Here is a 16978-nt window from a genome sequence, read left to right on the forward strand (position 1 = left end):
CTTCTGGGATAGAGGTCAGGTGGTCCCCAGGTCAAGTTCATCTACACACTACTGGGAATTTCCAGGGAGCTTTTTTTCCCCCACCCAACTGGAAAGGGCCGGGAACACCCCACCCATAGCGTTTCTGGAGGAAGTTCTGGCAAGGACTGTGTCAGGCTGGGTGCTGCCACTGGAAAGTGATCCATGTAGGGATGTACAAAAGTCACTTACCTTCTTATGAAATTGATTCGCGGTGGGGGGGAGGTGCCCCGTCCCTCCCCCAAAAAATTCTGGCCAGGGGGGAGGCGCTCCATCTCCCCCCCCGAATCCTGGCCAGCTGGGTCAGCAAATGGCGACGGCCATAGCCGCTGCCGTTTGCGTCCCTCCAGTCAGCCGTGATAGGCTACATAAATGTTTACGTAGCCTATCATGGCTGATTTAAAAGAGAAAAAAAACCGCGCGTATGCAAATGGCAGGACCCATGGGCGCCGCCATTTGCGTTCCTTATTTTGACACGTCTTAGTCTACGTAAACATTTACATAGACTAAGGCGAAAATAAGGGGAACGCAACTAGCGTAGCATACACGCGGGTTTTTCTTCTTCTTTTAAATCAGCCGTGATAGGCTACGTAAAAATTTACGTAGCCTATCATGGTATTTTTTAAAAATCTAGCTGTGATGGGCTACGTAAATCTTTACGTAGCCTATCATTTTTTTTTTTTTTACTGAAAATGGTGGTGGCAGCAGCCGGTCGGAAGACCGGCCGCTGCAGCCGCAGCCGCCGCCGCCGAACCGCCACCGAACCGCCGCCGGAGCCGCCACCGCCAGGAAGATTCGCCCAAGGTAAGTCCCGTCCCGGGGGGGCGGGGGGGCGAACTGTTTTGCCACTGATTTCGGGGGGCCAAATGCGCTGGAATTCGGCCTCCCCGAGATTCGTGGCGAAATTCTCTGACATCCCTAGATCCATGCATCTTCCAGCAGTGGCAACGAAACCCTCCTGCCCTGCTGGTCTTTCCTGACAAGGGCCACTAGAGAGTACAATGGGTGGGCACCACTACTTGAAGGTGTTTTGATGATCTTGTAGAAGTGGCGTCCAACCCACTCCACCCACCTTTCCTGCTCCAGCAGAAATTCTAACTTTTTTTGTCCCATGTCTATGCTGTACAGCACAACTAGGCCACCTCCAGGGACCAGGGGGCTGGACTGGTGCCATGGAATCTGCAGGGGGCTGCACCCTACCCCCACTGCCACCACATTTGCCATTACCAGTGACTTCACCACTGCAGTGGCAGCAGCAAAATAGTTGCAGGGGAACAAAGCACGTGATGAGTTCATAACTTGTTTCATTTCCAAATCACATTTCAGGGAGGCTTCCAGGAGTGCAAATAAAGTGTGGGTTCCCTGCATGCTTTGTTTCCTTCCAAAATTGCCATGATATTTGCCACAGCTGCTGTGACACATTTGGTAGTGACAGCCCCCCCCCACACACACACCTAAAAATTGCCATGGGGAGGGGTGATATGCAACCCACTGGCTGTTTTTTGCTCACCCCTGCTCTGGAGGAAAACCATTGGTTTCCACTTACTGGGGGCTCTTCATTGTGCTGCAGAGGAGAGAGCATGAGAGGTAGAGAGCAAGGGGGCATGGGAAGAGAAATGTTGCTCCATCCTCTGTGCAGATGAAAAGCATTCAGGGATTTCTGAGTCCATGGCTAGCTAACTCCAACTGAAGACTGGAATCTTGAAGGTGGAGGCTAGATCCTCTGGACTACTTTCTATTGGAAAGACCAGGTTCTCTACTTGCAAGAAGTCTCCTGTGAATAATGTGACACTATATCAGGCCCTAGTCTGGGATATTGGGAAGGGCTGAAATAAAGGTCAGCTTGTATTATTTTGCCCTGAAGAAAGGCCTGAAGGAAGATCAAGTTTTGTGTGTAAGGAAAGGTCAAACAGGAACATGTATATGCATTTACTATGAAGTAACTCCTCCTCTTGTCAGTTCTCCATGATGACCTTTGCACACCTGTCTTCCCCCTGCTGGAGTCTCTAACTGGTCACTCACACTTTCCTTCTGGCCTGTGTGGCAAGGACTGGGCTCAGCTGGGTTAGCCAGAGTTAGCAGGTGAGTGATAGACCAGGGCTGTTCTTTCAAGGAGCAAACAGAAACACTTCCTTTGCTTGCTCATTGTCAAAACCATCTGATGTGGCATCATTCTGTATCTGTTCATGGGCTGGGAATTATGGGCACTGAATTGCAGTAGCTTGCACTTACTTAGAATGTCGACTACAGAAGTTAGTTCTTCTGAGTAGGGATATATGACTTTATATATATGACTTTCAGTTCAGTTCACAAATCACTTGAAAAGGTTCTGTTACCAATCGTGAGTGTGAACAGGAGCCTGTTCTTAAAAAATGTTCACAAAGAACTTGCATTGACATTCACAAAGTGTGCATTTTAAAATATGCACAACTTTAAAAATGTTTAGCTTTTGAAATTTAAATAAAACCATTAAGAATGCACAACTTTTGAAAAATGTTCACTATTTCCTTTTGAACGAACCAAAAAAAAATAAGTCACAAAGAAGAGTGGGAGCAACCAAAACTGTGCTTTGAAGTTGATTTTAGAGGATTTCAGCAAGCACCACACTAGTATCCCTGGTTGTCCCATCCCTAGTTCAGAGGGATTGTGCTTTCCCCCACTAGGAAATATCCCATGTGATCCAACAGGGATCAATATGAAGGACAGATGAGACAACAAAAAGCTCTGTTCAATTATTTAAAAACCTGCTGGTTTAAGATCGGAGTTAAAGTTATCTCATGTTGGCTCAAGCTCCAAAAAGCCAGGAAATCAGAGGCTGATGCTTTAAGTTGCACGCCCTGTGATTAGTTCAGTTGTTGCAGAATGTCACAACTTGTTCTTTCCTTCAACCTATCATGCACCCACAATTTTGCCTGGGGTTTTCAGATGTGGAGGATGGAGTGGCTGGGGGAGCAGGAAAGCTGTCTCACATTGTCCTGGCCCTATATTGCTTTCCGGAGCAACTGAATCTGTTTTGCTAGAGGAAATCCTGCTGTGTGTTGACCCTTGTCATCTTCTGGTGTATATCCAGTGGATGCTGGTGGTTCTGATTTTAGTGGGCTATGGATCCATTCTGGGTTTCAGGCAGCACCACCTGGAACTCCAAAGGAGCTATCCAAAGTACTGAACCCTATCCCCCAACTTGGCTCAGCACTTTGGATAGCTCCTTTGGAGTTCTGGCTGGCTCTGACTGAAACCTGGAATGGATTTACACTCCCACCAATGTCTGAGCCACCACCCGCCACTGCTTATATCAGTAGCTGGATGGCTGGGTTAAACTCAACAGCAAGAGGGAGCCCTGTTCTACTAGCAAGGCTACATGCTTCAGAAGCCAATGAGAACATTGTACTGCACTGTTTTTGGCAGGAGGGGAATAAAATGGCTGAAGGGACAAATTCAGAAGGTGGAGGAGCTGACCCCAATTCCCATTGTGCCAAAGAATTAATGTGGCACCCCCAACCTTTCCTGGATTTGCTCCCATAGCTATTTTCTACTCTCATCAAAATACCCCCCCCCCTAAAAAAATACTTGGTTCATGCACACATCACAGTGATCTATGGAGTGGAAATTAACAGCCCTGCAATTACTGAAACCACTGTGATTGATTCTTGCTTTTGCCAATGCCATTGGGATTAGCAGAGATCTCTTGCAAAATCAAGAGTTTTAAATGGATTCGATTCATCAGAATAACAGTTGACCCTTTGCTTCTACATATAAGCCCTATGCAATTCAGGCTGAGGAGGACTGGAGGAAATGCTGTCTGATATTGCCTGGTGAGATTGACTATCTGGGGAGGAACACAGAATACAGTACTTTTTTTTTTTTTAACTGTTAGAGCTTTGATTCCAGTATTTTCATGCCCAGTAATCAGACAGGCATGCCAGCTAACCTGGAGGATGTGCATGAAATCAACTGGAGAGCAAAGATCTTAATGTTAGGTTGAATGAACCTTGGGTCCTATTGTACAATGTGAAAAGTTTGACATGGAAACCAAAGTGTAGCAACAGCATCTTTACTTATCACACCAATGCTTTAGGTCAAGCTGAAATCTGTCAGGCAGTCAAACACCAGACATTAGTTGTAGCTGGATAAAATACCTGGCTTGCTCCCATAACGAACATGAGTCTTCTTCTGTTGATACTCATAGAATCTGGCACAGTTTGTAGGAGTGTGACCACTACCTGTTCTTCAAGGAATAGCTTTATTGTCTTCCCTGACTATTATATGATGGGGGAACAAATCATTGGAAGCATTTTTTCTATGTATACTGCTGTCCTTGACTTGGCATCCTTTCAGGAATTTCCTGATAATTTCAACATTGCCAGGTTCCGGTAAGAATTTCTTTTTCTTCTTCTATGTTTTATGAAAACCAATGTGATTTTGCCTTCCACTTTTTTGGTGTAAAGAGAAAGAACTTCTCTATAAATGCATAGTGTAAAACTGCATGATAAATAGTTTACTAAACAAGAAAATACTTCCCTATACTTCTCAGTATTATGTCTTTCTAACAAGACGATATTTTGTCCTCCAAAAGCTTACATTGGATAAAATATCACTTGACTCCTAGGTGTGCAAGGATCCCCAGGAAGGGCACATTAAAGCCATCCTCTTCCATAGTCTAAGTAATTCCAGGAGTCCACCAGTAAGTGTGGTCAGCTTTTTATTAGAAGTGTTTTCCTCTAGTTACACCAATGTGAACTAGTAAGCATACAGATTTACAACTCACAGTAAGGAATTACACCTTCCTGCCCCCCTGCCTGGTTTAAATTAGAAACATGTCTAACTCTGTCCCTTTAGATAGACTGGCCTTTCAGGTGGCAACACTTCACAGTTTTTCGTCTGTGGCAGTTGTCCATTCCTAGGGAAGTAGCTCCCCAGACCAAAGAGTGGGTGGGACCCTTCAGGTGCCTCAGAGAGAGATGCTAAAGACAGGCTCTGATATGTCTGTGGTCTTCCTCTGCCTGACAACTGGGAATTTCCTTCTGTCCCAGCAAAGAAGCCCTGGGTGGTAACTGCACATGAGGCGCTCTGCCAGCATCTGCCTTGGCACTGAGTGTCTATCTTCCCTTTTGCAAGCAGCTTCCACCAGCCTGTCTTCCCATATTTGCTCTTCCCATGACCCTCCTGTTCTTGCTCCTTCCCAGAGCATTGTAACAGCAACTTCATGAGGCCCAGCTGTTGCTGCTGAGGTTTCACTCTCCTACAGCTGTAGCACCTTGCCTTATTGGCTCAAGCCACACCCAGGCAGGACTCCCTTTTAACTGTATATTCATCCCCAGATCCCTGCGGTCTTTGCCTGGGTATTCACAGTAAGAGAAGGAGGATGACTTGATCCAGTGAGTCCTAGCAGGCTGTTATGCTATGGCTTGGGGGGGATCTAGATTTAGGTTCATGCAACTGGGCAAGTGAAAGAAGATTTCCTGCCACTTCCTCCCATGGCAGCCCCTCCTGTCCCATGGGAAAGAGATATAGATACTCGAGGGACCATGCTGAATGGCATATTGGAGAGAAGGGGGGTGAAAAAGAGGCAGAGGCACTGCCATGAGCACCATTTCGTCCACTGAAGGCAGAATATTCCATGGAGAATATGCTCCCAGCCATATGTGGGAATGCTGGATGTCACATTTCATATGCAAATGAAAATATTTATGTCACTTCTTTTTCTCTAATGATGAGCAGAACATGTGCTGGAGTCTCACTATCATTTTTCTGAATATAATAGGGAGGGGGTCAGAGAAATGGATTAATACACACACACACACACGTACACACACACACACACACACAGGCACGCACACACACACACACTATATATATAGTGCGTTTATATGTAGTGTGTGTGTGTGTGTATTTGGTGGAAAAGTGGGGTACGAATTGATAAATGTAGGACCATTTAAAAATGTAGCCTTTTCATTGCACAGACTTGAGGATTCCATCAACAGTCCAAAGGTTCACTTGTCTACATTCAAGTGAAATTGAAGAAGTATGTTTCCTCATTGTTTTATCTGGCTGTCTATAGGGATGGCAGTGAATTTCTCCACGAATCTCCGGGAGGCCGAATGCCAACACATTCGGCCCCCTGAAATTGTTGGTGAAATTCTCTGCCCCCCCGCCCCCCCTGGATGGGACTTACCTCATAAGAATGTCCCTCTCGGCGGCGGGTCCCGGGGGCATTTTGGCAGCATTTCCTCAGGGGCAGGGGCAGGGGCAGCGGCCGGTCTTCTGACCGGCTGCCGCCGCCACCATTACAAATTAAAGTAAAAAAAATAAATTATCCCCCCCCCCAAAAAAAAATAAGGGCAAATAGCGTTGCCCTTATTTTCACCGTAGTCTACGTAAATCTTTATGTAGACTACCCGGGACCAAATAAGAAACGCAAATGGCGGCGCCCATGGGTGCCGCCATTTGCGTACGCACTTTTTTTTTTTCAAAGTCACCCTTGATAGGCTACGTAACGATTAACGTAGCCTATCACGGCTGACTTTGGAAATCTAGCCATGTGATAGGCTACGTTAATTGTTACGTAGCCTATCACGAGTGTTTTGTTTTTTTTTCATTCACGTTTTATTTCGCGGCCGGGGAGATGGGGCGCTTCTCCCCGGCCTGAATTTCGGCCGGGTGAGGTGGGGCGCCTCCCCCCCGGCCTGAATTTCGGCCGGGTGAGGTGGGGCGCCTCCCCCCCGGCCTGAATTTTGGGGGGAGAACCGAAGCGCCTCCTCCCCACCGCGAAGCAAGCTGCGGGACCAGGTAAGTGACTTTCGTACATCACTAGCTGTCTAGTTACAAATAGAAAATAGATTCTGCCATTCTCTTTAAGGAAATGCACTTACGTTTCAGATGATTTTTAAAAAAAATATCATTGCAATTGACATTGCAGGGTGCATCCTAAGAACTACCAGCATACATTGGCTTTTGTGTTTGCCATTAATGAGATCAACAAGAACCCTGCTCTCTTACCCAACATCACTCTGGGTTTTCGCATAACTGACAACAGTTGTACAGGAATCCTGACTTATTTGTTGACGCTGCAGTTACTCAGTACACAACGGAGTAGTGTGCAGAATTTCAAGTGTGCTACACAGGAGGACCTATTGGCCATTGTTGGGGGGCTTGGCTCTGAAACGTCTATCCAAATAGCAAACACTTTAGGCATCTACAAGGTACCACAGGTAGGAATGGGCTGTAAGCTTCCACTAACTTATTGCTGGGTCAGCTGAATCATGGACTTTCTCAGCAAGGCATTCTTATAATAGGTCTTCTGAAGTCTGCCACAGCTGAGGCTCCCACAAAGGTTTTCAGAATATTCAGGGACCTTTGCTCTACAAAATGTTTTGTTCAGTTTTGTTCACCCCTCTGGAAGAACTACATTCCATCTTCAGCATCACAACCCTTCAGATATTTGAGATCATGTCTTGTGTAACCTTCTTTTCTCTGGGTGAGACATATACAGAATTCATGGAACCACTGCTCATAGGTTTCAACATCATTACCATACTGGGCATTTACCCTTTTCTGGATGCACTCCAGTTTGTCAATGTCCTCCTTCAAATATGGCACCCAGAAAAGGTCTGGACACAGTACCCCCAATGTGACTTGAGGAATGCAGACTAGGATGGAAAGATAAAGTTCCCCTGATCCGGACACTATAGTTCTATTAATGCAGCCTAAGTTCAGATTTGTTAGCAGCTGCATTACCCTGCTGGTCCATGCTCAGTTTGTGACTGATGGGGGGGGGGTGGCAATCCTATGGCTGCTAGTCAGTGGCTAGAGGGCCATACGATATGTGGTTTTCCAGGAACTGGCCTTTGCCCCCTTCCACACTGCCTTCCAGGAAGCATAGAAGGGGCCTGTGCTCTGTGCTCAGAAGAGGAGCATGGAGCGGCCAAAATGGGGCATTCTGCAGGGAGGGGGGCATTCCAGGGCAGGGAAGGCAGAAATTCTGGTAAGACACATCCTATGTGTCATTCAGCAGCCTCCTCTCCTGCTCCACCTTCCCGCAGTTAGACAGCCGAAATTGGCTGTCCAGCCACAAATGCAGAGCAGGAGAAGTATGGAGGGAATGATCCCTTCCATGCTTCTCCTTCCATGCATTCGATAGGCTGTTGTCTCCAAGTTCGGAGGTGACCACCTATCCCCTAGGATTGTGCCCTAAGACACCTAGATACTTTTCACATGTGCTGCTGCTCTCAAGTTTTCCCCATCCTATATACATTGCTTTGATTTGTTTTCCCCCTGTACTGGAACACAAGACTTTATATTTACCTCTGCTGAATTTCATCTTATTAACTTTGGGTCAGTGTTCCAGCCAATCAAGATACTTTGAGTCTTGATATTGTTTTCAGATTTCTATGTCTCTCAGCTATGAGCCATTGGAAAATTTGATATTATCCCCTTTACACATCACCTAATTCATTTCTAAAAATATTGAACAGCATAGGGCCTAGGACAAAGCCCTCCAGCACTCCACTTGAAAACTCCCTCCAGGCCAAGTGATTAACTAGCAGTCACTATGGATGGTTTCTCAGCAAGCAGTAGATTCTCCTAAAGAAGTGTCCAGTCTCCATTTTACTGCACTATGTCAAGAAGCATATGAAAGAAACTTTGCCAAATGCTTAGCTGGAATCTAGGTATAATATATTCACACTCTACAAAACTAGGAGCACTCTTAATGGAAAAGGGGGAGATTGAGGGGGGCAGGGGAAGGGAGAGAGACGAGACATGACTGGCATGAATTGGTAAAATGCTTTGCTGAAATCAACTTAGAAGATACTATATTTATATGTTATTCATGGCATTCCCATAATCTTCCAGAGAAGTAACTCTCTCTCTCTCTCTGCCTCTCCCTCTCTCTCACACACACACATGTGTGTGTGTTTGTGTGACATTGTGCATGTGCACGTGCACACGTGTGCACATGTGAAATAGTGCACAAGCGTGCGGGAGAGCACACATATACGAGAGTGTGAGAGGCAAAGGCAGAGAGAAGATAATTGTCTAGCATTATTGTTCCTGATAAATCCATGCTGGCTCCTGTTAATCCAAGCATTATTCTCTAGATGCTCAAGAACTGACTGCTTAATAATCTGTTCTGGAAATGTACCAACACATCTAAAATGATGTAGGGTGGTCTGCATTTCTTTGCCTCCCCCCCCTTTATTAGTATCATACTGATTTCTACCAGAACTGTTCCCCATGGTGTCAGACACAATACCGTTTCGATATCATGCTGATAGTACTAAAAGCTGCCAAGACATCTAGTAGAAGTGGCAGGATTCCACACACACCCAACCTTTAGACTGACCAAAGCAGCTTTTGTGAAATAATAGGCCAGAAACCAGATTGACAGTGATACTGATAATATGCAAGATGGATTAGATGTTGAGCAGAGCACAAATGGCTTCTCGAAATTGTCCACTCTGTTTGCCGGTAGAGAAAGTGGGAGGAGCATTTCACTGAATTTCTACAAAAGGAGAGTCAATTGTTGAACAGTATCTCAGTTTCCACCTTACCATTAGCAATAGCAGTAACACAGCTGTTTTCTCCCGCCCCCCTTCCCCTGCAAGCTGCAACAGCAACTGTATTGGCAGTCCAGCCATAATTTTGTATCGTTTCTAATGGCCTGAACAGAACACTATTCCAAGGCATTCTGGTAATTGTAGCCACTGAACCAAAATGGTGGAGAAGATTTGGAGAATATTCTGCAAAGTGGTCTTTGTTTTCTTTTTTTAGGGTTGTGATGAATGTATGTATGTATGTATTCATCTCTGAGAAAATTTGGCTCAGACAGACACCAGACTTATTATTGTCTTATAAGTTATCATACGTTTGTTGGATTGTTCTTAGTAATATGTCATCATGTTCACCATACCTTCATTCCTCATGACCCTGAGCAGATAATCTAATCCATGCAACAGCTGTATATGTAGTGTTGAAATTGACAGAACACATTAGTCACCACCTTCCTAAGACTCTCTTATATTTTTAGAATGTATAGTAAAGTTTGTCAGGATGTGGAGCACTCTTTCTCAAAAAGGTTGCAGATAAGAACCTGAAAGTGATTTCTCAGACATTTCATGTGTTCCTCTAGCTCAGTCATGGTTCATTTGACCCTGTGCTAAGTGATAAAACGCAGTTCCCTTTCTTCTATCGGATGGTCCCAAATGAATCATTACAATACAATGGAATAATCCAGTTACTCCTTCATTTCATGTGGAAGTGGATAGGCCTGGTTGCACCTGATGATGATGGTGGAGAAAGGTTTGTGCAGAATCTGTTGGCATTGCTCCCTGAGTATGGAATTTGTATTGCATTTACTCAAAGGATTTTGGCGACTTTCACTGCCACAACAACAGAAATCCAGACGGAATTGGGAAAGATGGAGAATACCTTCTCTCAAAGCAATGCCAATGTGGTTGTTGTGTGTGGAGGTTCCCAGGCTCTACTTGTGCTGACAATATGGATGGACTGTCACTACCAATATAAAGAAATGGCTCTTATAGGAAAAGTTTGGATTATGACCGCGCAGTGGGATTTTAGTGCGATAGATTCTCGGGGACTCTGGTTTCTAACTACTTTCCATGGTGCTTTGTCTTTCACAATTCACACAAATGATGTCCCAGGATTCCAGGACTTTCTTTACTCCTTGAATTCTCTAAATGCCATTGGTGACATCTTCATCCAGGATTTCTGCAAGTATGCATTCAACCCTGGGTATCAGAATTCTCATCTGAGCTATGTCAGTGGTCAAATAAAATGTACAGGAGAGGAAAAAATGGAGTCCTTGCCAGGGGCAGTGTTTGAAATGATCATGACTGGCCAGAGCTATAGTGCCTACAATTCTGTTCATGCTGTGGCACGGGCTTTCCACAAAATACATTCTTCTAATTCCAAAGACAGACAGTTGGGGAAGGGAGACAGGCTGAAGTTCCGAATCATGCAACAATGGCAGGTAATTCTTTGAATGGTACACATTGTTGTTGTTGTTGTTGTTTATTACAGAGATAGCCAATGGTTATGATCAATTACCCCGATAGAATGTCTTAAAGAAAATATTCCCAGGGCAATAGTTGTGTCACTCTATTCTAGCCAAAAACAAAATAAGTCTCATACTACCTGAAAGACTAAGGCTAGATCTACACTACTGCTTTTATAGCAGCACTGAAGTGCAGTGATAACTGTTGGGGCTCGTAACACATTCAATATACTGCTTCTGAAGTGTTATTTTTTGATTTTTATTTCACCATATCCAATATACTACAACAAATGTCATTGTGTGTCCTAAGCGATATGAATGTGCAAGAAGGATATACTGTTACAATGATGGGATCTTAATGATATGGCACAAGGTATAGATCTAGCCTAAGAAGTTTATTAAATTTAAATGCACTGGTTTTTAAGATTCTACAAGACTCCCCCCCCCCAACAACAGCAATGAACTGACTTCAAGCAAATGACATTATTCTTAATCACTGCGTTCCTCTCTTAATTCTGTTTGCTCAGGGAACAGAACTGGACATGTTTCCTTTGTATGTTCTTTTCACACATGGCAAGTTAAGATGTGAAAAAAAAGAAATAAATGTGTTCATCACATGGCACCAAGTTTCCCCTCTCTAACATCCATCAACTTATTGATGTGGTTACACTGACTATCTTATCTAAGACTCCCCACCACAGCCATGTACATATACTGTTACTGAGTTGACAAATTTCACTCATACTCTGAAATAAATTTGGAGACGTTTGCTTTCCATGCGCCATTCAGCCATGCATTTACTCTATACTTGAGGAACACAATAATTAAGCCTGGTCAGATTAATGGAACTGGTATGGGAGGTTTCAAGAACTTTACATGAAATGATTGCATTAGATGCAATTTAAGTCTCTTGGAATGCTGTGATTCTTGGATTGTTATTGTCTGGAGTGCCCTAGCTGCCTCTTAAAGTCCCCTCCAATAAATAGCCATCTCAAGACACAGAGGAAAGTGATTCTTTCCAAGGCTTTATTCCTTTACAACCTAATGACTCTTTCAGATGCTAATTTCTAGCGACTAAGCAAGGAACTGTACTGGGGTAGTTAGCAGAGTAGTCTAAGCTCTAGGTAAGGCAGTTGGTCCCTGTTTGAAGGAGTAGAGTGGGAAAACTCTGAACTCATGGGCTATGAAGAGGTCCTCCCTCTTACTCGTGGGTCCTTGGGATGCGACCGTTGTCTTAGCGCCAAGCGGGCAAAGCACCTCCTCTAGGCACACTCCATTTGGCGCCTCTCCCTGCATCGGCGCCAAGTGTCCACCAACACCCCATCCCCTGCTCTTTCACTGCCAAGGTCACTATCTCTCTCAGGAATGCAGGCCGGAGGAACCTCTCCCTGCAGCTGCGCCTCTGAGAGATGAGCAGACTCCTCTCCCATAGGTTGTTGTTCTTCCTCAGATTCAGAACTGCTTGGGGGCTCTGTGGGCTCAGTTTCCACCCTGACAATTATGACGCCCTGATGCTGTGCTCCCCCCACCTGTGCACTCCATTCCCAGCCCCCCCAAATTCTCCAAGGATCAAACTGCGTGTTACTTTAAAGAGGTAGCTAATTGTTGTTTTTACTCAAAAGTAAGCTCATGGAAACTCATATGAATCAGGACCCTAGAGCAGTGTCTAGGAGGCTTGAAGTCTGTGTCCTATGTCTACAATTTGCATTACAGCTGAATGCCTTTTGGGCAATGGCAGCATGGGGTCATGATCTAGATTGGGTCCCCTGCACAGGGAGAGGGTGGGGGATTAAAGTCCCCCCTATCCTTCCATGCTAGGGTCCTAATCTATGTGGTAACATGTAGTCTCACCTTCGGGTAGGCTTTGCACTTAGAAGCCCTCTGAAACAGAATTTCTTCGAAACCCTGGCAGTACTTTGAAGCCTGGAGCAGGCAGGGGAAGGCAGCCAGGACATGGAACAGAGGCAGGTGGGCCAACTTACCACCTTACTGACACTGTCTGGGACTGTGTTGCTACCAGTGAGCCACCCTTGCTGGAGCTGATGAGGGAAAGAAAAAACTCCCCTGGGTGAATTACGGCTGATTCGAGCTGGCTGGGCCCAAGCAGCCTTGGAAGACTCTTATCTGCTCAGCTCTGGCACGGGGCAGTAGCGACCTGGTGGCATCACCGAAGGGGGTCACACCTTTGGGGGGAGATGCTTTGGGGAAGATGCAAGGGCAAGGGCCACCACCCCCCAACACTGGTTCTTGTGGTTTCTATATGTGTGGGTTGGTTGTTGTTCTTTTGGTTTGTTTTTGTCCTTGTTTTGCTTAGGATCCTGTTATCTGCCTGGGTGAGACAATATATGGCCAAGTCGGGGCACTTGAGGGGGCCCCAATTAGTGTGGTTATGGGTCAAGGGAGATATGGCATTGGGAGGAGGGCTAGCCAGCTTAGAGGAACATGGCCCAGACAGGTAACAGCTGTGCCACATTCTGGCCCTCCCCGCAACCACAGGCATGGTGGTTGCATCATCAGCCTGCCTTCAGGTCTCCGAATGCTGCTTTTCAATGCCAGATCGATTGCCTCCCCCCTCCCAGGTTCCCCATTGGAACAGACAGTGGGAAATCTGTACACCCCTACATCACAGTTTGGCTGTGACAGTCTGATGCTGTCTTTTTAAATATAGCTTCATCATGTTTTGAGAACAATCAGGTTTAACAACAGTGCTGGGGATGAGTTTTATTTTCACGAGAACCAAGAGTCTGCGGATGGATATGACATTGTGAATTGCATCAGCTTTCCGAACGGGTCTTTTATTCGGATGAAAGTTGGAAGAATGGACCATCAAACACAGGGAGGCCAGGAGTTCACCATTAAAGATGACACTATCATATGGAACAGCTGGTTCAACAAGGTGGTTTTTTAAAAAATTCTGCCTTTCTTTTAAAACTCTATGTTACTGTTCAAACTCACTAGTCTTTTGACTCAGTAATCTAGCAGAGAGGCATGCTTTAGTCTCGTAATAGCAGTAGTAGTTGTGATAGTAGTAATTGCAATGGTTGTTATTAAAGCTATGTGTACGTATGAAAATATACCTTGGTAAAGTAGAGGTGGAAATTCAGGAATGATTGGAAAGAACTGAATCCTGTTGCCAACTGTGCCTACAGTCTGTTCTCTGCAAAACACCAAAAATGCAATGGTCAGTTACTAAGCTTTGGTTCAGAAAAAGAAAACCAGGCAATTCAGAACTCACAACTCCTGAGAGATATTTCGGATGGCGAGAAATTTCAAAGCATCTTTAACTAAAATAAACAAAATAAAAATCCCCTGTTCATGTTTAGGCACAGCCTCATTCTGTATGCACTGAGAGCTGCCGCTCTGGATACAGCAAGCGACTTCGGGAGGGGGAACAAGTTTGCTGCTATGAGTGTATCCCATGCCCAGAAGGCATGATTTCTGAGAAGTCAGGTAAGCAAGACAGGAGCACAACTGGGGTGTTCACTAGTTCCTTCAAAGTAGGGATGGCTGTTGCTGGGAAATCCTGCTCGCTTTTGGCTCGATAGATTACCGCAATGTCCCCAACTTGGTGCACATTTGCAAGCTGAGAAGGAGGTCAGTTCGAAAAATTCAGGAAATTTTCCACATTTTTTTTAAATTATGCATGACTCATGATTTGTGCAAAATCATGGATATAACTACAGAAATCAAGAATCATGCAAAATTGCGGCTGTAAAGAGCCCAATTTGTGCAAAACTGTGGATGTAAATGGCCTAATAAGATACATTTTAATGCAACTCCATATGCATTTTTGAGCCATGAACTGCATTGAAAAGGATAACAGTTGTAATCAGTGTAATAATCCAGGAAGTTTGAGTTAGGCTGAGTCACTTCAAAAGGAAGATCAAATGAAAGTTTGTCCCAACACTGTATGGAGCCATTAGATGGAAAGATAATGTGTCTCTTATCAGCTGGTTGTTGAGGAAAGGCGCCCAGCACTGGTACAATCCATCCCCTTGATCCAAATCCCAAGTAGCCAATTCCATAAGCTTTAGCTTTTCTTCTGCTGCATTTTTTTTTAAAAATGTGCATAGTCATAATTATTGAATCAGAGACTGGAACTATGAATCCGGCATCTATATAGGTATCCATCCAACACCACATTCAAGTTCAACAATCACTGAAGTATGTAAGGATGTTTCAGAAATTCAGCCTTTGGAAATTCCTATGGGGAAAAAAGGCTTGAATTGCCACCAGATTTTGCAATTCTGTGAATGTTGCAGTCCAGTTCTCATACCAAGGTAAGCATTTCAATATATATTAAGAAAGAAAATATAGATTTAATCACATATTAAATACAAATTTAAATACCAAGTTAGAAATGAGTTGAAATAAATAAAGGAATGACAGACTGATATGAAAATGGAATAAGACAGAAGTAAGGTTAAAACACGACGTGGCATAGACGAGAAACAGACAATTTTCCCCATGTCTGGCTGCAGCAGGGTTAGCAACAAATCCTGAAATTTTGAAGTTTAAATTCATGAAAGACCTCACATTAGAAAGGAAAGGGGGGGGGACCCAGCAACACAATATTTCAGCCATGAGGTTGATGATGAATTACACTTTTACCCAAAAAAAGTGTCATAGAAAACTTCCCATTATTTAGTCATTTTAATGTGTGTGTGTGTGTGTACACCATATAGTATGTTGTATCATTTTAAATAGTTTGATAAAAAGCTTCAAAGTAAATATTTCCTTTTCTTATTGTATTTGTTTGTTTGTTTGTTTGAAGATGCAGGTGATTGTGACAAATGCCCAGATGAGAAGTATTCCAACACAGAACGGGATCGATGCATTTCAAAACCAATAGACTTCCTCTCTTATACTGAAATGTTGGGGTCAGGTTTAACTTTTTCTTCCCTTCTCTTGACTTTCCTCACAGCTTTGATACTGGCAACCTTTATTAAGCATCAAGACACTCCAATTGTCAAAGCCAACAACCGGGATCTCACCTACATCCTCCTTCTTTCCCTCCTGCTTTGTTTTCTCTCTTCCTTGCTCTTCATTGGCCGGCCCAGGAGAGTGACCTGCCTTCTCCAGCAAATATGTTTTGGACTCATCTTCTCTATTGCAGTTTCTTGTGTACTGGCCAAAACCATCACAGTGGTTCTGGTTTTCAAGGCCACGCAACCAGGAAGCAAGATGAGGAAATGGCTGAGAAAAAGAGTAGCCACCTCCATTGTCCTTTTCTGTTCCCTTGGCCAACTTGCCATCTGTGCTGTCTGGTTAGCAACAAATCCTCCCACCCCAAACTTAGACATGACATCCCAAAGCGTACTGATCATAGTTCAGTGTGATGAAGGATCAGCTCTCATGTTTTATTGTGTCCTCAGTTACATGGGGCTTTTAGCCTTTGTCAGTTTTATGGTAGCTTTCCTGGCAAGGAATCTGCCTGATAGCTTTAATGAAGCCAAATTTATCACTTTCAGCATGCTGGTCTTTTGCAGTGTTTGGGTCTGCTTTGTCCCCACTTACCTGAGCACCAAAGGGAAACACATGGTAGCTGTGGAGATCTTCTGCATCTTGGCTTCTGGCTCAGGGTTACTTGGTTGTATCTTCTTTCCAAAATGCTATATTTTACTTATAAGGCCTGACCTTAATGCTAAAGGGAATCTCATACGGAAACTAGATTAATTTGGGGATCTTTTCTCATGCCATCAGCACCCCACTCCCCACAAACACACACACAATCATTAGTCACCCAGAAGTAGGAGTGTATGAATTACTTACCTTTAAACTTGGTAGCACCAGAGAAGCAGCCGGAGTTGATATTTTAGCACAGGGATAATATGTGCATGGTGAGCCATCCTGGGCGGTATTCTACACTCTGCATTCTGCACTAGCTGCGACCTCTGAACCAGCCTTCATTGCAACCCTACATGGAGTGTGTAACAGTTATCCAATCTT

General features: G+C 44.4%; 1 protein-coding gene across 1 annotated transcript in view; it reads left to right on the forward strand.

The window, feature by feature from the left end:
• The window catches only part of LOC146341439 (vomeronasal type-2 receptor 26-like), a 29656-nt gene extending 12951 nt beyond the window's left edge, over positions 1-16705 (forward strand). Inside the window, exons 3-8 of the mRNA XM_084807448.1 lie at positions 4920-5065; positions 6935-7226; positions 10145-11005; positions 13698-13925; positions 14353-14479; positions 15804-16705. Of these exons, the coding sequence (XP_084663574.1) occupies positions 4920-5065; positions 6935-7226; positions 10145-11005; positions 13698-13925; positions 14353-14479; positions 15804-16705 (2556 nt within the window). The remainder of the gene's footprint in view (positions 1-4919; positions 5066-6934; positions 7227-10144; positions 11006-13697; positions 13926-14352; positions 14480-15803) is intronic.
• Positions 16706-16978: the final 273 nt, after the last annotated feature.

The sequence above is a fragment of the Heloderma suspectum genome, chromosome 6, assembly GCF_057233095.1.
Source record: "Heloderma suspectum isolate Gila_16-S chromosome 6, 16-S_ref, whole genome shotgun sequence".
NCBI classification, from domain to species: Eukaryota; Metazoa; Chordata; class Lepidosauria; order Squamata; family Helodermatidae; genus Heloderma; species Heloderma suspectum.